Source organism: Notothenia rossii, assembly GCF_949606895.1.
Source record: "Notothenia rossii genome assembly, chromosome: 1".
Lineage (NCBI taxonomy): Eukaryota > Metazoa > Chordata > Actinopteri > Perciformes > Nototheniidae > Notothenia > Notothenia rossii.
The window spans coordinates 84,618,944-84,640,804 of record NC_136912.1 but is presented as its reverse complement, the minus strand read 5'-3'; the positions used below and the strand labels follow the sequence as shown (position 1 = coordinate 84,640,804).

Genomic DNA, 21,861 nt, shown 5'->3' with positions numbered 1-21,861 from the left:
TAAGAAAATACAGCATTCAAATTCAGCATTAATGTACCACATCTTCATTGTGATAAACATCTTCAAAAGCATAAACATCATTTTACAATATACGCCTGTTTATATTTACAAAAAGACAGAGCAGTGTAACTGAGGGACAATTGTAGCCTAAAGGAATAGATGAACATTTAGAAGTGGCACCTCCATATGGAATTACTTAAATCCTGCAATACAGACATGTGCACAAACACAAGTAGACATTCATGCTCCATACACACACACACACACACACACACACACACACACACACACACACACACACACACACACACACACACACACACACACACACACACACACACACACACACACACACACACACACACACACACACACACACACACACACACACACACACACACACACACACACACACACACACACACACACACACACACACACACACACACACACACACACACACACACACACACACACACACACACACACACACACACACACACACACACACACACACACACACACACACACACACACACACACACACACACAGGACAATTTCCTTCAGCAGGGCTCTTCACAACAACATCCACTACTGGGAAGAGGGGAATCATAATGGTCCGGACTGATACAGACTACTGGCTGAGAGGTGCTGAAAGTCCCACTTCTAAAGGCGGATACAGCTGGATACAAAGGAGAGGAGGACTGCTGGGAAACCAGCTACTGGTCGCAGAACAATGAGATGACAAACACACGGAAGCAGAGCGCTGTACGCAGCGTTGACGTCTGACCAGAGAGCCCTGAAGACGCACTGGCTCATCTCAGGGAATATTGCAGTCCACTTACAGTAATGTTATTTAAAATGTGCATCACACTGACTCGATCCATGATATATACTGTACAATTGAGAGCTATAGCAGTATCATGGGCAAAAACACACCAATTGCCTGTCGGCCAGAAGAAAAAGTGTTCCTTCATAAAAGGAGGAAGAAGGTAAAAAGCAGAGAAATCATGTATCAGAAATGGCAGTACCTGTCTCTCATGCTTGTAAACAAAGATCATACACTGGATGTGGCATGAGAGCAAACCATATAAACCTGAAATTATTTACAACTTTACAAGAGAACTCTCCAGCAGTCCAGCTGTCAAAAAGTGAAACTATACACCTGCATTACATGCCTCTGTCACAAAGCTAAGATGAACACCAGGAGTTACAGCTTCCTCAGAGTGTCTTCTTTGTCAAACGTTTAACTATCCATGTCATCATATAGCAATGACTAAAATAATTACCTACAGTTAGGTACATATACAGTCAAAAGCACTTCAATGAAAAGCTAGCGTACCATGTCTATCTCATATCTCTGAACTGTGTTTACAGTGTTGGCGGGCCGATCCATGAAATGCTTTGACGGATCCAGTAGACAGTAAGTTGCTCTCTAGGTAGTGACAACCAACAAAAAAACAGCAAAAATATATTTCCTGAATGACTTGAAGCACTTATGGACTCTAAGCAACTCTCTAAGCAAACCAACAATGCTGACTAATAGCTTATATACCAGTGTCTCGATATATCTATATTTAAATTGGCCCCCAAAGATTGTTTTCTTCATATAAACACAGATCTGAACCGTTATATAATACTGACAATAAAACAGGAAAAAAAAAAGAAAAAAAAAGTTTTTCCTCCAACAATTGCAACTGCCAACCAAAAATGGAAATGCTACATAAACATGTGTAACAGAAAAACAACAAAGAATAACAAAATGAAAAATGTACAAAGAAAAAAACTCCAATAGATAAACAGAAACAGTGTGAAGGACATTTTTAACAAAAAAAAAACAAAAAAATACATAACAGTGTAATAATCTACTTTCATGACAGTTTTAGAGTAACCGCTGATATCTCTCCACCCTTCTCGGTGCCTTAACAGTTCTTTATTATAGGCAGGGGAGCATTAGTCCGACTGTCCTCTGTATTTAACAACAGTAGTAATGACAATGATGAAAGCCATTTGTCCTTTGTTGTTTCTGGTAATGGATGGCGATTAACCATTCGTCTTCAACAGGTAACAACATATGCTGTTGGTACCAGGCCAGTGGGAGGGTGTAGTAGTAGTTGTAGGGTGATATGTGGCGGAACATTACAGGCACTTCATGAGGCCGCCAGAGAGGTGGAGTGTGTCCTTACACCCGTTGTGCTCTGAAGGTTGTCCCCTCGAGAAAGACCTCGTGCTGGACCAGTAACGGCTGAGTCGGAGCGCTGTTATTGCCAGCAGCAGAGTTATGACTGTGAGGCGCAACGCTCTCAGAACTTTGTTCCTCCCTGGCTCTCGGCGTAACAGGAAGCCTGGAGCTAAAGTTCAAATAGATCTGAGGATTAGGAAGAAGGGGTAAAGTGTAAGAGGACAGAAGGATCATTATTTGATATTGTTTTTGTACTTCAATTTCAAACATTTCAAACAGTAAACATTACTATTCATCTCATTTGAAGGCATGGACTCTTTAGTGACTTTAGCGTTGTTTGTGTCATTTTCCCATGAGATAAAAGCAATATTTTTCTGCTTAGAAACAACAAGCCGGCTTCAGCCCAAGGCAAATCAAAACAAAAGGTCTTGAGCCAGGGTCACTGCTCTTAGATGCTTCACTCAAAACAGCTTTGCTTTGAGCTGAATGCTAACAACGGCTATATTGAAATGTATATGTTTAGCAGGTTTAAGCAGGTATTTCTTTGCTCACTATTTTAGTTTAGCATGTTAGACATTACTGACACAGTGACTATTTTAAAAGACACAGATATTGTGGGGTTTGAACATGGCATCAAATCTTGTTTAATCTGTACGAAAATCTATTTGAAAAAAAAAACTAGCCATATAATCTTTCGTAAAACCACAATGTTTATGTCTTCTTACATTTCTGTATGGATTAAAACAAGATACAAAGTGTTAATGAGAGACCTTTCACCACTTTTTAAAGCTTTTAACCAGCCAGTCATGCTCACATTTGAGTATGGTATCAATCTTTCGAAACTTTATCTTAGTAAGAAAGCAGATTATATATATCCCAAAATGTTTACATGACATTGAGATAAGGAATTTTCAAAGCTATTGGAGCGTAAGAAGAGAGTCATGAGAACAATTGGACCCTGATATGTAGCATGGTTAAATCAGACCAGCTGAGAGTTCATACATATCTGCTCATGCTGTGAGAGGCCCATGACCTTCAGCTGACGTATGTGTGAAAACTCAGGAGTTTAAAAGCAGTTTTGAAAATCACAAATGATTAGCTTTAGCATTTAGCATAGAAGGCAATGTTTTGATTCAATGTGCATATCTTTTTCTATATTTTATATCTTGTCGAAGCTCAAAATGGTGTCAAAGGTAGGCCTATGACCAAATTAACCATTTCACAACATATTTGACCATTAAAGGACTCTGGAGCCGGTCCTATTTCACAACCACATATTTCTGTTGACTGCCTGTGAGTCTTCACGGTTCATTATCTTTAAGAATGGAATTTATAACCGTAAAGGTAAAGTAAACAATATCAAAGAGAGGAGCAACCTACATGCTTTGTGGCATCCGTCAGCTGTTGTTCAATCCTTTCCACAACCTTCCTGAAGGGAGGTCTGTTGAATGGGTCAGCATCCCAGCAGGACCTCATAATATGATACCTGCACAGCAGCAGAAACACATAAACACTTTTACTTGCCTGCAGTTATTACATCGCCACGTTCTTTTTTCGTATGTATATTTTTTTATACTTGTGAACAGCCAAATGCAACAGGATGAGAGCAGACTGCTATGCAAATCCCACACATTGCATTTTTTTTATATTCTTACCACCTCTATCCACCATTTCACACCATTTCTCCTATGCTCTTTTTACACACACGTATTAACTTTTTAAAAACAACTCACATTTCACTGGGTGCAAACTCTGGAGCATCCATCCTCTTTCCTTCTTTTATCAGTTTGTAGAACTTGGCATCCACAGGCATGCCAGGATACGGACTGTTTCCTACATTTAGCGGGGAAGATTCAGTTACATTGTGGGGTTCTGAAAAACACACAGACAGCCAGATAAACACACACACAATAGATAGATAGACTTACCTAGTGAGAAGATTTCCCAGAGCAAGATGCCGTAGGACCACACGTCACTCTCAAATGTATACACACACTCAAAGATACTTTCTGGAGACATCCATTTCACAGGCAGACGAGCCTGGGAAAGAAAGCATTGAGTAAGTAAATAGAGAGTTGAATTTGCTCAAAATGTAAAACCTTCCACATCCCTAGTAATGATTTCTTTCTTTTCTGCCGTCTTTAAATGTGGTTGGCGTCAAACATATTATGACTGCTTAATGAACAGACTGTACAAAATGCCAGGAATGCACACAGCGTTTCACTGAGGATCTAAAAAGTCATAGTTCACAACCGCTCTGTGCCGCACACACCTGATACGCACAGATACATTCAAAGACACATCTCACACTTGGGAAACTTTAAAGTCATTAAGCCATCACAGGCGCACTCCAACAGATTTGCATCTCGTATAAATACTACTACTTGTTGTCTTTGTACCTGCGACCAAGGCTGTCATAATGGGTATATCTGTTGCTAGGAAACATCTTTAGCTTTGTCTGATTCAAAGCAATCAACGAGATAATGAAGTCACTTTAGTATCAAAAACTGTAAATGTAGAACTCCTAAATTCAGAGCAAAAAATATCGGATTATGCCAACGTAACTTCCTTCATTCAGTTCGTTGGCTTAACAGTTGCTTACAGTTTATTGTGCTTTGATGTAATGTGACAGTTTACATTGTTAAGTAAGTAAATTATAAGTGTCATTTAATATATGTCAACCATTTCCCTTATTAACTTCTTTAAGCTTCAGTGTACTTACTGCGTTAGCAAGCTCACGTTAGCTTTGTCAGTTCAGTTAAGGTCAGTGCAATGGCACCTAGGTGTAGTCTTTAGTCTTTTCGTTATTGGGGAACTTGTTTGCTTGGTGAAACCTGTTTTAGTTTAGTATCGTGCAAATCTTCATTTTGGTAAATCTTCACACATTAAAACGTCAAGAGAAAGTCAAAGACAGATGGATTTCTAGTTTGGGCTTGAATAAGTGTTGTAAAACATCATCAAGGATTAATTTTAACCTATTTACTCTAAGCTTTGAGCAGACCTGTCTTAACAAACAAACATACACAATTAGCTTTCTAGTGATCTACAACAGCCCTAAGGAGGAAGTTTACATACACAGTACCTCTGACAAGTAAAGGCACAATAGACAAAGCAGGGACACGCCCAATAAGCTGGTTAATTCCTTTACACATCTATTTAGACTGTTTCAAACCAGAACACTGAAGCATAGGGTTTGATTTAGGATTATAATGGTATGTTGAAGGGGGGGGTTCATGAGAGACACCATTGTATGTATCCTGAACTCTCTGTGTCTTTAGTACAAACTTACATTGCCTTTGACTACATAGTTGGAGTCCATGTTGATGTCTCGTGCCAGGCCAAAATCACAGATCTTTGCTACTCTTCCTTGAGTTAGGAGGATATTTCTTGCAGCCAGGTCTCTGTGGATACACTGAAAAATATGCAGAACCTCTTTAAAGATCAAATGGAACATGTCATATACATCACAATCAATAACACAACATTTGATTTGGATTAAGTGCTTTTTCTAATGTGGTTTGGTACTGATTTTCCACACTTGACTCTGTAACAGACAACCGCACTGACACTGATACATGAGCTTACTGGTCACAGTATCTTGCCCTCACAGCAAATACATCTTTTAACAGCATGCTCCAACATGCATTTAAGATCCGTTTACTGGCTGTGCAACATGATCCTTGCTCTGTAAGATATCACGTCAACAAATTCATATCACAGTTTAATCCAAAGGGTATGACAGTGGTAATTTGATGCTCACATTTTTGGAGGCTAAGAACTCCATGCCTTTGGCCACTTGGTGTGAGAAGCTGAGGAGGTCTTCTGTGTCCAGAGACAGACCATCCTCTTCAAACATCTCACTCTCTTCATCTGCTTCAACATAGGAGCCACCTGAGAGGACAAAACAGGACAGAGATTTTTTATTGGCCTGAATCCTACTGTATATTTTAGGATTGAGATATTTGATGAATGACTGGCTTGCTTGCCTTTGCGTATTGAGCGTCTCTTCTCAGAGGATGAGCTGAAAGGCGGGTTGCCAGCAGCAGAAGGCCTCATGGTCATGTAGCCGTTCAAGCTGTCACTGTGAAGAGGAAAGGAGCAGTCTGGTCTTAGCTGAGCACAGCCACACATAGGCACACTGCTGTCCAAATGCCCTCCTCCTACGCACACTCTGGATAGTAAACACGAGTACTCTCTTTTCTCTTACACACACACTATAACTTTCATTGCACAAAAATGAAAACCTTACCCAGCTGTGTCTCTCTGCGGCATCACGTTGCGGTAGTGGCAGTCTTCTTCGAGCTTATAGCAGATGAATGATTCCCTCTTTCTGCGTAGAAAGTTAAGAAGGTCTCCAAAGCAGCAGTACTCTGTGATCACCAGTGTAGGGCCTTCAAACAAAGAAACATACCTTAAGATGATGATCTTACCAGATACATAGATTTAGTAATTTGGCAAAACTATAGAGGTGGCACACTCATTAGATTATGTCCACAATCTCTGTTGTTTCACTCTAAAGTCTTAAATGAATATACAGGACAACATGGCTGCCGCACCTCCAACAGTGCAGGCTCCCAGCAAGTTGACAATATTCATGTGGTTTCCCAAGTAACTGAGGACTTTCAGCTCTGACATCAGCGCCTCTTTCTCTGTGGCGTGAGCACTAGCTGTGGGGGGAAAAACATTTGAGTATAATCAGTAACATTATCAAAAGGATTCAGAGTAAACTCAAGTTGAACTATGATTATGGATCATCATCTGGTATTTGGAGGATAAATACATTAGTTATTGTTTGAAGGAAATAAAAAAAGGTTCCTAAATATGATGATTTGTAGCAGTGTGCAAATCACCAAATACAAATATTCTTAAACTATGGTCTAAAACCAACAAGTAAGACACATGTGAAACAACGCTTACATTTGAGCATTTTCACAGCCACCGTCATGACTGAATCTGCTTTGGAGATGCCATATGCTGTGGCTTCCACCACTTTTCCAAATGCACCAGATCCCAGTGTCTTCCCTGAAAAAAAGATGACGGACATTAAACTGTTATTCCCAACCCTTTTCCCCTCCAACAAACTGGTTTTATGCCGCTGTTCCTAGTTCCTAGCACTAGTTTTAGCCCCCGGGCTGTGTACATAGGCACCAGGACATGCAGGATCCTGTTTAAGGATTGTTAAAAACACCACCCGTAATATGTCAACATTATTATGTTTGCAGTGAAGGAGTGGGCTTTCATCATGTATGAGCTGTGAAACTGGTTAGTAACAAGACACATGGCTAAAACCTTAACGTTGTGTAACTTGACACATAAATATTACAATTTCTCAATCAGCATGAAGTTGCCTGCGGGTGACAGGGTTATCTCATTCTGACTGCACTGTAAGGCCTTGTTATTCAAACTATTACTGTCACAAACCCTCATCTATGACCACATCATCATTTATCTGCGCCTACAATGAAGACACTTGAATGTCAGAAATTGCATATTAATGGATTTGTAAAGGCCTAGACACAGCTCTTAACGCTGTCAACATTGATAAAGAAGGGCAGGGCTCTTACCAAAGCGCAAGTTATTCCGAGGAAACTCCCACTGGTGATCGTATGGTAGCTGAGTGGGGTCAATGTACACATAGTTGTTTCCATGGATGCCCTCGATAACTTTCCACTGAATCTGGTATTTGGGTTTCTGGCAAGAATTCAAATACAATGATACACCTTATTAATGCTACAATGAAGTTTCAACATGTTGTTCTTTTGATTTATCATTTCCCAAACATGATAGAAGAGGGCGTGCCCTTTTGGAAGAGTGCAGAGCTGTCTTACCTGCATGTACTTGTAGAACAGTATGATAAGGACGAGACAAAGGATGCCTGCTGCCGATACTGAGCCAATTAACAGAGGGGTGAACAGATCATGGGTGACAGTTCTCTCTACAGGGAGAGAGAAATTATATAGTGAGATACAAAATCAGTTGCAATAGAGTCTATTGGTGACTTGTTCAATGGTCTAATATGTTTACACTCTAAATGACATTGCAAAGGGGCATTAAGGTAAGCCAGAGAGGACTTAGTCACGGTGAAGCACACTTTGTTCAAATCACAGCAAACAAATCCAATTATTTATGTATTTATATATGTTCCCATTCTCTGTTATATTCTTGTTACTGTTATATCATTCAGTTGAACTGCTTGACATCTGTTTTGATTATACAATACCTAACTGTATTTACTTTGCCTTTACAGCTGTGTCTCTGTGGGTAATTATATGTAATCAGTGTTCTGTCCCTTTGTGTCTGGCTGTTTTTGATGCATTATTGTCTTTCTCCTCTGCACGGTGGGGTGTAATAAGCTCTTTAGAGATAAGCAGCTTTCTCTCCACTTCAAATCGGAAAATGCAGAGTCTGCAGGAACTAATCCCCTGTAAACCTGTCAGTGGTTTCTATAGCTCTATGTATTCCCTGCTGCAGCTCATTGACACCTCCAAGCCTCCCACTGCCCCAGAACGCAGCAGCAGCAAGCCAGGACTCCTACTGAGCTCCACACTCTGAGCGCCTCCGCCTGGTCTGCTGTTACTCTGCGAAGTACAAAATTCCTCTGCACACGCTCCCAAACGCTTGTCCAGCCTTGCCACAAACACTCTCCCTTATAATGCTCGCCCACATGCCCGCTGTAGCCACAGTTAGACCCCCATGTCCTGCATAAACCCGGGTCTCCACGGTCAGGCCGGGACAACTTCTGTACTTTCAGCTATTGCACTTGAGAGTTCATTATAAAGCATATGGGAGGGCCGTTAAACAGAGCGGATTTGGAGTGATAAAGTAAACAAGAGACTAAAGCTAAATCCTATATTTAAATTACACATCTTATCGTGGTGAAACCTGTCTGAGGATTTTCTCCTTGCCTTTGTTTAACAAACAGATTATAAACCACCAACCTCTAGTGCTAAAACCACACCTATGGGTTAATCGTAGCCAAAATCATGCTTGAAGTAAATATTTTGAATTAGGGATTAAGTTCCATGTGGGGTTTACAGAATTACTAACGTTGTTTCACAATGCACAAGGAGGAATGAGTCATAAGCTTAAAAAACTACTAACATCAGTTAAAAAACTGTGAAAAAGAACATCAGGTGGATACAAATATGGATAAAATTGTCATGTCTTTGTGTCCTATTATATAATGTTGACTTCAATGGGCTTGATTATAATCTAAAGTTGAGGAGATGGAGAAGATTACGTCAAATCAGCAACAAAACATGAGACTGGCGACAGGCGCCCCGTTCAAGATCACATGGCCTGCATTTAACTGACTGCATACTACTTTATTTACGCAGGTGTGTATATTTGTGATATCTACTCACCGCTGATGGAAAAGAGTGTGTAGGCCTGCTCTCCCTCCACCGTCGCCACACATTCCAGAGTACTGAAACGTCCCCTGCTGACGTTCACCCGACTTTCCACCTCCGTCTTCCCAAACATGGGGCTGAACAGAGTCACAGTGATGACATTTTGCTCTTCCTGGGTGGCATTCACCTGTTGGGAGCACCTGAAGGCAGAAATGTTTGCATTGTTAAGAATTGGCAGTGGGGATCAGCGATTGTCTCACTCTGACATCTGATCTCTCGCCTTAGTCACAGAAGTAAAACATTCTGGATTTCCTCAGACTTAAAAACTATTTTTGTGATATAAAACATAACAAAACATGCAAAACCATGGACACAAGTTGACCAGAAGTCATACAAATGGTTAGGAATTCTACCTATGTTCATGAAATAGCGAAAAAATAAACGGGGCTTATCTTTCACAGCATCACACCATAAAAAAGCAGCTGTTATCAAAATGTTCTCTGAACACAGGCCCACTCTGGACACATCACTTTCACGTTTTGCACATACATGTTCGTGAGTGCATGCAATGAGTTTTAATTGGATTTGATTGTGATTACTGAATTACTGGATAAGTTTGGATAATCACTTATGATTCACTGCCTGTGCTGCATGGGATTGGTGTTGTTATTGCTACCAGGTGCTCCTCCTTCAACACACGTTCTGTATAACACAATACTAGGCGCGTCCAATTGGATCCAGGCAGACATCCAAGGCACCTACCAACAAGTTAATCTTTCTCCCGTCAAATCCCACAATCTGAACATTCCCTGCATCATAATACCTGACTCTATCCAACGTGTCCTTAAAGTGACCTTTAGTATCCCCAAGAGACTCTTCATATGAGTTTCCCAAACATCTAAACGTGAAACTGAAAATAAAGATCACATATGAATTGAAATGGTGGGTGGATCCCTTGTAATCAATGGCTGGCGCTCATCATCAATAGAGTAACTCAACATACATCTTGTGGCTACAGTTGAACACACAGACATGCATGCTCCATTGCCATTGCAAAAGCCATTACATTTGTTGGCAAACATCAACATACTAATTGGATTTTCATTGTTATGGTGCATGATGCTTTTGATTTTGGTTTGGCAGCTTTTCTTTTGTTTAGTCAGTTTGATGACCAGTCTGCCTTATAACGTTTTACAATCCATGTTACTACTTTAGACTCTGTTAGGTGCACTTATTAAACCATCCCAGCATGTTCTGTTTAACCAAACTACTGTTTATCTTTAACTAATAAATTAGGATAAATGTTTTGACAAAACACAGGGCTTATCTTATTTAAAGCTACTTATGAAGCCCCATTAAACATGGTTGCAAATAAGTATTTCTCTATAAAGTTAAATATTAACGACTCAATAAGAAGCAATTATAACTCAGTAGGACTGTGAGTATTTCTTATTGGTCAGATTTAACTGGAGTTGTACTGTTACTTTCATCGATACCTTTTGAATGGCGCAAAGACATTTTACACCCTAGATCCCAATTTAGCTCAACAACCGAAAACTAAAGAAAGGCACAGACAATACATTAATGCACCAAACTCTTGTTTTAAACAACCATTAGTGTTTGGTCTTGTAGCTGCCAATTACAAAAGCTGATTGATGAAAAAGCTATATAAGCTTTTATTAAAATCTCACCGGGCATATGGCTGCTCACAGTAGTACCAGGCGATCTGCGGGGCAGGAAACCCCTCTGCCACACAGCGTACCTGTCCGTCAACTGGGCCCTCATGAGATACAATCTCTGGTTTACCTATAGGAAAAACAAGTGAGTCAGGTAAGAGATGAATGACAAGCTGGAGTTTTTTTTATTTGCATTGAACCGTAGTGAGCTATAAATGATACAGTGTAAGGTTGAGAGCAAGACCTCATTTCCCACAAAGAAAAAGGTCAATAAGACCCTTTCCCACATGTCAGCTCCTGAGGTTAATTCAGTTCGTTATATGGCTTTAGGGAAGAAAAAACCTTTAAAAAAATCATTAACACAACTTACTGATCACAAAGATGGTGAATGTGTGGTTTACTGAAGCGTCACCGTTGGAGGCTTGAAAGGTGTAAACTCCGCTCTCTGACATTTTCAGCCGCACGAGCCTCAGCTCACTGCTGTACCTGAACACAAATTACATTTTTAGCATGAATGCATTCATACATTTTTTATAAGAATAAGTGCTTTTACATTTATTTTACAAAACTGGTATTTCCCTTTTCTGTTTATCAATGCTGCCTGAGAAGATAAAGTATTTGCCTTTTTGAAATGTTATCAAGTATTTTCTTTTGCTCTTAAATGCAAATATGTTGATTGACAGTATACGTATGTAAATCATTTATAGAAAAATAACAAGTAGAACAACATGTAGTGGTATTTTCAAAGATCTTTTGGACTCCCTGACAAAGGCTTCATCCTGTTAGGTCTAACATCATTTGCCATAACAACAAAGGTGTTTTGGTTGATTAAAAAGGGAGTGCCTTGGAGTCTCGAGCAATTTACAAACTCATTTTAAGAAGCTTTTTTCAATAGTCGAGGTTACTTTTTTCCCACAGTTGATATGGATTTATTGATTTCCAATAGAGGATTAAAAGGTCATCTGATATTTTTTCACAAAATAAAAAGAAGGTTGAAATGAGTGGAAAAGCATACAGCCTTCAAACATATTAAGCAGTATTTCTATAAGCAGAAATAATTATTGTTTTATTTTCCTGTATGTGCAATTTATATTTCGACACTCCCGTTCCACCAGTGTTTATGGAACGCTCTTAAAATTCCTGCTGCTCTTCTCAGCTGGCTGTTACAAGTGTAGCCGATGCATTAACACTGCCCTAACCTGCAGCCAAACCTAAGTGTTAAATTCTACTCCGTATGGGTAATGAACATTTCCATCTATGTGGTAAAAGTGGAGCACTTAAAGCGTGTGTGTTTGTCTCACCTGTACTCATGGACGTGAGTGGTGATGACATGGTCAGTTGTGTTTCTCAGCTGCTGGCCCATGAAGCTCCAGGAGAACCAGTGCAGCTTTGGATAAGCCTCCATCTCAACATTTAGGGGCAAATTCTCGCCTGAACGTACATGGATGGTTTCATTGATTGCGGGTGTTAAATTGATGAATCCTTTTTCTGAAAAATAAGGAAATGAGACACTGTTATCAGGATTTGAAGAGGTCAAATGTTGTCTATATTTCTTTGAAGTGTCCAGACCTCACAGTTCAAAGTTCAAGTTAACAAAAGGCGGCTTCAAATATCTTCACACACTCACCGTAAACATCGAGCCACACTGACTGTGTGCTGACCCCTTTCTCATTCTCAGCTTCACATCGGTAACGTCCGACGTCTTGAGGTCCGACCTCAGTGGTGGTCAAGGTGGCGCTGCGCACGTGAGTGAAGTTCTCCTCCAGGATACGCGAAACACCGCCAACCTTTGGTGGTTGCTGTGGATACCAGACGGCACCCTGTCAACGCCCAGAGATCTCTAGAGATTAACCCTGTCTGCATATCTATCCTCGCCAAGCACAGCACTGACATGAACACACAACTGCCTTCATGCAAGTAAACACACGCACACTTTGGTCCACATGGTTCACACAAAGCCAAGATCTTTGACCCCTCTCACTCTCTTTCATCAGAACAACCACTGATACCAGTACATGTGAACCTCTCAGTTAAAACAAAGAAGTATTTTAATCTAATTGGAAAATATAATAATTTCTTTTCTAGTTTGGAACATTTAAATGTAACCATTTTCAGGTAAAAACCAATGCAGCTGACAGGTGTTTATCATTAGGTGTCATAACATTTAATGACTGCAAGAAAAAAAGACAAATTCAGAACACATGTGGTGAGTATAATTCCACAGGTCTGCTGATATTTAGTGTTTGACTGTTCCCAAACATTAAAGTGAATTATCTGGTTTTACTTATCATAGCCCGTTTAAATCTTAAAAGCAAATAATCAACAGTTAAGGGTGAATTCACAAAAGGAATGTGCAGCTTTTGCTAACCCCAATTTTGCCGCAAAGCAAATAGCGTCTTGATGAGCTTGCTATTTGCACCTACTAAAATTACAAACATTTGGCCCTTTTCAGTGCAGATGAGCCTCACTGCGAACACCTATAAAATTCAAAGAGACTAACGCAAATAACCACACGCAGTTAAAGTGCGCTTAAATACCGTAAGTTCAATACCTTTTGTGAATCAGATCTTGACACGTTGAAGATTTGTTTTGCAATTTCTCATTTTATCAGCAGCCACAAGACATTCTTTGTGAATTTGCCCAAAATCTCTACAACAACAGATCCCCAACAGCACCCAGCAAAGGAAAGGCAGAAGAGTCTCACCGAGCCAGGTGGGGTGACCCACTTTAGATGGATTTCTCCATTGACATTAGTCGTGTTGCAGGTGAGGGATAGACCTTCATCCCTGATGAGAATCACTCTTTTGGACGCCTGCATCTCAATCACAGGAGGAGCAATGGGTACTAAAAGGAAATCAAAGGAAATTTGACTGGATTATCAACCTGTGCTTTTGGAGCACCAACGCACCTACATACATGCATTTAATTCACTTTACCTGGTCTCACGATCAAGTTGTATTGAAATGATCTGACGTTCTCTTCCTTGAGTCTTCCTGTGCACACATAACAACCTTCGTAGGACTTTCGTGTGTTGAAGATGGTGATGCCTTTCTCGAGGCTCGCAGAAAACTGGAGACCAGAGGCCAGAGCTCTACTTGAACATGTTTCCAGGCGCAGGTTGTCCAGACTTGGATCAGTCGCCAGGCAGGAGATGGAAGCAGTGTCTCCCTCTCTAGTAAGAATCTTGTCCACCATTGATTTTCTGAAGGGATTTACAGGATCTGCCAAAAATGTAGGCGTCAGAGCTGTAAGGGGGGCTGCACACTGAATTGTTGAAGCTTTAGTTTTTGACAGCCATGATGTAATAATGCTACATAAAAATATACTTTTATCTTGTTGCCAAATCATATTCCATGTTGCCAATGAAATGTGGCACAAATTCCAAACTACATTTTTTAATGAATTTTACATTTTAATCCAATACCAATTTCACAAGATAAAAGCTGGTGTAGCCAATTCTACAGTCAGAAATGATGCAATTATAAGAGTGTGAGTCAACCCCGGAACTTCAACAGATTAATTTAAGGAATGTTAACGTCTCTTTTCTTCCTGGCTTCATAGGGCTTCACTGATCCAAAGGTGGCAGTATCTTCACAAGAACAGCACTGATGCTCTAACACAAATAATGAAGAAGACTGCTGGCTAATACACAAGGTCGTAAACAGTAAAGGTATTTGGCAACAGCAACCATGGGTGTTGCCAAATAGAACAGAATGTATAACGTAAAATTACAATATCTAAACTATAATAGTTACTTCCCATTTCTAGAATTGACAGTCACCATGACATACCCGGCAAAAGTAATGATTCTGCTGTATGTCTATAAAGTGATATCTACCCAGTAGAGGCAAAGAGTAGTAAAACATTCAATTGTCCAATTACATAAATTCAATTCTAATCTATTTTAGTGGTGGTACATGTGAGCCTCTCATCTAGTAAGTAGTGACTGCTTGTTTCTTCATCGGTTATGTGTGGTTTGTGGAGCCTGCAGTGATGGCAGTGGGCCAATGGGATATGAAGAGACATAGAGAAGAAAAATACAGTAAACTCAGTCATGCACTCAATAAATAGTTACAGCATCTACTGCACCTGTCCGGGGCAAAGATACTAACACCTTTGTCTGCGAGCACTCCCACACACACTGTTCCCTTCCTCCGCTTTACTCTGCAGTCTGTCTCACCCTGCTCTACGTTTTACTTCTCTTTCTTCTCTCTCACGCTCAAACACCACATAATATCTAACACATGTAATCAACCAAATACCCTCAATTACTGAGAGTTACATCCATCTACCTTTCACATAGACGTAGATCGAGGTTTGCGCTTTGGACATTTCCTCTAGGCAGATGTAGCGGCCCATGTGAGCTGGCTGAGCCCTGGAGATGCGCACTGTGGACATCCCAGTAATCTTTATCTCTCCCCGCACCTTCGGCCGGTCCTCCCGCTGCCACTGCATCTCCTTCTCACCCTGACAACGCAGCTCGAAGGGTGCGTTGAGCGGGACAACAAGGTGACTTCCAGCTGGGGTAATAGTTGGCTTGGTGTTGCCTATAAACCGATAGAGAGGGAAATAAATTGCATGAAAAACATGTCAAAATCATGAGGAGCCAATTTGGTTTCACAACATTAGGAAGCAAAACCTCATGTGAGTGGGATCATGGCCACATTGCTGATATGTTTGTTCAGCCAGAGGAAGAAAGAGAGTTTCTTTGTTTGAAAAACTTCTAAATTAAGTTGTGCTAAATAATAAGTAAACCATGTTTTTATTAGAGCATCGGTTCCAAACCCATAATGGCCTGTGCCTAACTTGTGACTCCTCGGCTTTGTTTTATAGCCTCAGTGTGGACACAAGCTGTGAGCAGTTCCACAAAAGAGATTTCATAAACAGTTGAAAATATGCAGTATTTCACAAGTAAAGCCCCAACTTAAACAATATGTTCGATACCTTTATTTTTTAGATTGTTTTACATTGGAAAAACTGAGGCTTTGAATTCTGACTATCATCATAATGCAGGTAAAGATGCTTGGTGTAATGCTCAACCTCTTGACGTCTGAGCAGATCTCTGTAATTACATTATCACGGAAACATGACATACAAATCAACACAAACAGAAAATAATAAAACTAATGTGTGTAGCCTCCGGACATTTAAAATGCTTTAAAACAGGAGAACAAAGAGCTACAGCATTGTATTAAAATGTGTCAATTTAGAGAAGGCTAGTTCTGCTGGCTCTGTTTGCAGAGCATCTGCACATGCTATGCGTAAATATTTGTCTAACAACTGTGGAATTTAACTCAAAGGTTTTGTCAGCAACAGTCCAGGGAGCTACAAGTGTCCATGTGAGGTATATTTAATAAATAAAATGGTATATTTATTGATTATGGTGAAAGTGAATTAGGTCTGACTGTCGCCTGAGTGAACAAGCTTAAGGCAAACGTAATAGCGTGCCCTGCATCACATGACCAGCAAGCCTGTGCAGACTGCGTTAAGATGTGGCAGTCATTCAAAGTCCCTGATGATACCGACATGGCGTGAACATCAACGGAATCCCATGAGATCATAGCTGTACTTTCAAGCTGTCGTTCAGATGGAAATGAGAGAAAGAGCCCACCTGATGCCCCCCTGAGCAGCAGGAGGTTGGCAGACCCAGCGAGAACAGAAACCATGTGGTTCACAGTTTATCTGCAAGGTTGGCTGGTTGAATGCAGCCTGCCAAAACAACGTTCAATAAATGTGCGAGCCGCGTCTGGAGAAATCTTCAACTATTTTTCTACAATAAGATAAAAGTTGACTTTGGACTGAGTTTCCTCGCATTTGAACATAGGGTACTGTAAGGAATAGCACTTATGTGAACCATCATATAAAATAACGAGTCAAGATTAAATGTGTAAGACAAGGCAGTAAAACATAATTTGGTGTTTATGGACCTTGACATCTGGAGTAATACTCTGAAGATCATGAAAGGCGATCATTATTGTAATGTCTTTTCAAAATTAAACCAAAATGCTCAAAAAGCTCTGTAAAAGTAACACATGATGTGACAATATTCAAATAAAAGAAAAATGATACACGCATGCAAAGCAGTTCTACAAGTGCTAGTTTGCATGCTTCCAATGAGCCAGGAGTTGCCACTATATTTTCATAAAGACGGTTTTGTGCAGGGAGGAACACCGTATGAACCTGTCGCGTAAAACATTACGACCAAAAAGCCCCTTTGCATCGAGCTCACATAACCCGCCACAACCTCCACTGTTTGATTACTTTTCTGTTCAATTTGAGATGTTCTCTGACAAAAACATGAATTATTAAAGTAGCTCGTTTGCATCCACATCATCAACCCAAGTATCCACTTTCCTCATCAGGTTTTAGTGACTTTACTTGGTCTTATCAGCAGCCTTCACAACTCAATGTACCAGAACAAAGGCAATTGAGTAGAAATTCACCATACTGTACAGTCAATGTTGAAGTGGAGCATTTAAATGCATGCAGATTACTACGCAAAATCGAGCTGATTAAATTTAGGCATTCAGATATTGTCGAGCCTATTTTCCAAAAGTCAAGAGCAACAAGTTGTCTGCATAGATAGACCAAGTGAAAATGATGAGTCTTACCTGGATGGAAGAGTAACTGTAAAAACACAGACAGCAATATCCAGTGGTATTCCATAGTTATTATTCCATGGGTCTAGCTGTGAAGATGAGCCAGTGCCTCTCTGGTTGTCTCTACTCTACTCGCCGAGCGCCTCGGAGTTGTGGGAAGTTGGCTTCAGGCTCTGATAGAGGCGCACTTATAAGTCTTTAAAGGCGCAGATGCTCAGTACAGCTCGCAAAAGCAGCAGTCGTCGCCTGTATGCAAACATGTTGTTCTCCTGGAGCGAGGCGGACCAGGTAGATCTGACTGTGGCGTCAACAAAGCGTTTATAGGAGCCAGTGGTGGAGCCTATTACTCATGCCCAACACAGGGAGGGAGGCGTTTGGGACCTGCTATCTGCTTCCGAGAGAGAAACACCAAGCGCACGTACAGAGTGTCAGAGCAAGATATAGATTCAGTCATGGAGTCCAGTCTTTTCCATCTGTTATGATACCTCTTTCCACATGTCTTAATGAAAACATCACCCTAACTTTTATTTTATTGTAAGGACACAATTGCCATAGTTCTCCATTAAATCTTATAATCATTTATTTCCATTTCACACAACCTCACACACGCACCATCCCCCAAAAAACCCAAATGGAGACAAGAACATCACATAATGACCCTTTGTCTTTTGCTGCCTCATGATACCACACATGACATGTTTGTGAAAGCTGGCACGCAGTCGTAGGCTTCTAGAGTTAGATTAGTTTTACATGGGCTATAAAACAATAAAATCATCTTGATTGTTGTCCGATTAATGTTGACAGCAATGAGCAATTCCATCTTTATTGAAAACAGATGCAATGCCAACCACTTCAAACTGGCCCTTAAAGTTAATTCCTTTGGTTGCAAATCATTTACCATATCCTCTTTCAAATTCTGGCCTTTTGTGAGTGTTTTTATAGTTCACGATTTGGATAGTCAAAAAACCGAAAACATATTTGAATGGTCTGTTTATCCTAAGAGATGTTATGCCTCCGCAATAATCATGCACATATGTTGCACAGTTCTGCTCCACACTACCTCTTTTTGTATCTGCGAAGCTCTATTTGAATAGTATTTGTCATATATGATTTTAGCAGTTTCTTGTATATTCATATTTTGTAAAAATATTGTCTTTGTTTTTTATTTATTGCCTTTAAAGCGTTTTGTTTTTTTAATAGTCAAATGTCTCGCCCCTTTAAAAAATAAAAAACGTTCTGTGTCTTTCTATGCACCATTTACACCATAGCAAGTTTCTCGTAGAACTATACTTGGTAATAAACCAGATTTGTCAAGGGGTGAACTCTGAGGCATGAACTCAAATGCACAACTCAGACTCAGACTCGGGTGGTATTCAAAAATAAAGACTTTACTGGAAGTTACACAGTAACAAAAACAAGAAACACAAAATCACTCTTCCGAGGAAAAACTAAATGCAATAATGAGCATGAGAAAACGGGATACGACCATGGAGCAGGCTTGAAGGTGTTCATGAATAAGAAACGAACTGGCACTGGAAAGGTGGGGACTAACACAATATATACCCAAGGTGAGGGGAACAGGCGGAAACAATCAGGGCGGGGAAACTAATCACGAACACAGGAGACACATACTGTAGGGGCGGGGAGCATGGAGTTCTGAAACGAGAGCAGGAATACTTATTACAATAAGACAGAGGGCACAGGAAAAAGGGACATGACAAAACTAATATAAAGAATAGCCTTTCATGATAAGTTTCCAAGACAAGACAAGATTCTGATTCTGACATACTGTATGTGCATTATATTTTGTATATTATTACAACAACTCTACATTTTATTATTTGTATCTTCATCTTAATTTGTTTAGCTATGCATAAAGTTTTCCTCCAAATGGGAGCCCTATAATAAAAGTTTAAAAAGAACCGTATATAACTACTCCAGTGATTTAGTTTTGCACTAAAGGTACAGTTGAGAGGACTGCTGATACCATGTGATATATGGTATTTATTACATGAAAATAACAATATCAAAGCATCAGAGGCAGAAATGTACTGACTTCTTTTCACTAATTTGGGTCAAACCTCAACAACAATCAGTCCTACATTTCCCATGAAGCACCTCAATAGAATGCATGTCAAATGAACTTGATATTTGATACTCAACGCCTCTGGTTTATTACCTTTTTATAACATTTTCTGACAAATATTTTAAAAGCAGTAACCTTAGCCAATGAAGACATTGCTGAACTTTTATCATAGTAGTATTCTGCAGGACATGTAAGCTGATCTTTATGTGTACAATTGTTGGAGAATTTCTTATCTCATTACATCTTATCACTTGTAATTTGGACCATACTACATTCTGCCTCTATTTATTCATGCATTTATTTTCTATAACTTGCATGATTTGATGTGGCTTTTTTCTCTTGGTAAACACCGGCTGATACCCCTTAAACATCTAATTTTTTTAGTGACATTAGATGCAAAGGACTTTGGCTATGGATGGAGCATTACCTCACCCTAAACTCAAAAACCAGAAACCCAAATACTTTGTGAGAAGTAATACTTGTTTAACAACTAACAACAAACAGTTATGCGGTTGCTTATTTTTACCTCAGGCTGAAAGTTTTTATTATTCATTCAACAACCATAACGAAATTGAGGTGCATGCTGTGGTAACATGTAATCACTCTACATTAGAAAAAGGTGGCTCAACTGACAAGTGGTGGATGCTTGATGTGACTATTAACTGTAAGGGGAACTTGTTATATTTACCCCTCTCATAATAGTTAACCAGTTTATACTCTGTAAATCCTCACTACCTGCTCATAAAGTTTGTGCATGTTGGTCATGAGTGCTCTCGGTCCACAGAAGTGCTGCAGGCTGCTTTATTAATATATTTATTTAACACAAGACTCCTGCCATCCTACAGGGCTCCCCAGAGGAAAAATTGAAATAACAAGGTCCTGTTTTCATTATGTGTGCAGAGCTGTCCTCTCACAGAAAATCATGCTTGTTGGAATAAATGTCTCTTCACCATTACAGTTGTATTACCCATAGATTCAAGCTTTTTATCAACATTTTATATAATTTGAGAAATACATAAACAAACGATAAAATATTAAATTGTGTGCGCTTAGTGTAGATGGAAGAGAGTCAAGCCATGGGTTTGTCTTCAAGGGCCAGATTCATTCTGTCATTTAACATCTTCCACAATCATTTCTCATAACGTGAGTAACACAGACCACTCTTAAAGGCTCTAATGGCTTACATACTGAAACCAAATCTCTAATTGAACTTCCTTGAAGCATTAACTCCTGCAAAAGACCCATCAATTATCACACATTGATTTTTCCATTCACATAAATGTCTTGCAGGATATAGCACAAAATCATTTCTGTCTGATTAACATACGAACACACGTGTTGTCTACTCCACCATTGAAAGAATTGTGTTTATCTGAACGTTTTTCGAATGAGAAAATGTAATCTATTAAAACTTCTTTGTTTATTTTTATTTTTCCTTCTACCGCAAAATCATGGTTGTAATGTGAGACTGTTTTGTCTTTTCTGTACTTAGACAGAGGAAGCATCAGTCTCCTGTCTTAGCCTCCAAAACAAAGTTTGTACTGAGTCTCTGTCAAAAACATTTCCTCTGATGAGGCTGGAGGAAAAGGTCAGGGAGGCACAAGGATTATGGGAGAAAAAGGATATAGGAACAGGATTGTTCTTACGCTAAATAATGTTTGTTTGAGTCCTTACCCACACTGAAAAAAGGGGAAAGTGGGGTTGTTCAATTTGCAAATATGCATTTAATATGAAACATAATTTATTCATGTTTCTCGTCGAAACATGAATCAATCATGTAGAACTATGTTAATCTTGAGGGGTGTACGTTCATGCATAATCACAGTCTCAGTCATGTTAAGAAATAAGAAAAAAGTTATGTTTGTCTCTGTAACTCCGCCCACTGAGCACATACGTCAGCAGCTTGCTCCGCAGCCGATTACTCAGCTTCTAACTATTATTTACAAATATTTTATTCACAAATGAATA

General features: G+C 39.7%; 1 protein-coding gene across 2 annotated transcripts; it reads right to left on the bottom strand.

The window, feature by feature from the left end:
* Positions 1 to 420: 420 nt before the first annotated feature.
* kita (KIT proto-oncogene, receptor tyrosine kinase a) lies at positions 421 to 18,263 on the bottom strand. 2 transcript variants are annotated; one of them, XM_079686291.1, is made up of 21 exons: positions 17,820 to 18,263; positions 15,501 to 15,755; positions 14,145 to 14,429; positions 13,913 to 14,052; positions 12,836 to 13,028; positions 12,510 to 12,696; positions 11,579 to 11,694; positions 11,224 to 11,338; positions 9,548 to 9,732; positions 8,012 to 8,118; positions 7,748 to 7,874; positions 7,101 to 7,205; positions 6,740 to 6,850; positions 6,433 to 6,574; positions 6,170 to 6,264; positions 5,944 to 6,074; positions 5,473 to 5,595; positions 4,112 to 4,223; positions 3,917 to 4,016; positions 3,564 to 3,669; positions 421 to 2,369 (listed from the first exon to the last, which is right to left on the bottom strand). In XM_079686291.1, exons 1-21 carry the CDS (start codon positions 17,872 to 17,874, stop codon positions 2,184 to 2,186), a joined length of 2,976 nt encoding a protein of 991 aa, XP_079542417.1. In that variant the 5' UTR covers positions 17,875 to 18,263; the 3' UTR covers positions 421 to 2,183. The 2 variants fall into 2 exon arrangements, with proteins under 2 accessions (XP_079542417.1, XP_079542418.1); XM_079686292.1 differs by having other exon boundaries at positions 12,836 to 13,007.
* Positions 18,264 to 21,861: the final 3,598 nt, after the last annotated feature.

What these genes read in the sequence shown, in the direction of transcription:
- kita (XM_079686291.1), bottom strand. Translation starts at nt 17,874, where the DNA reads ATGGAATACCACTGGATATTGCTGTCTGTGTTTTTACAGTTACTCTTC. An exon ending in TCGGAATAACTTGCGCTTTG is followed by an intron (nt 7,206 to 7,747) that starts GTAAGAGCCCTG and finishes TCTTTTTTTCAG; the next exon opens with GGAAGACACTGGGATCTGGT. An exon ending in GAGACGCTCAATACGCAAAG is followed by an intron (nt 6,075 to 6,169) that starts GCAAGCAAGCCA and finishes TTGTCCTCTCAG; the next exon opens with GTGGCTCCTATGTTGAAGCA.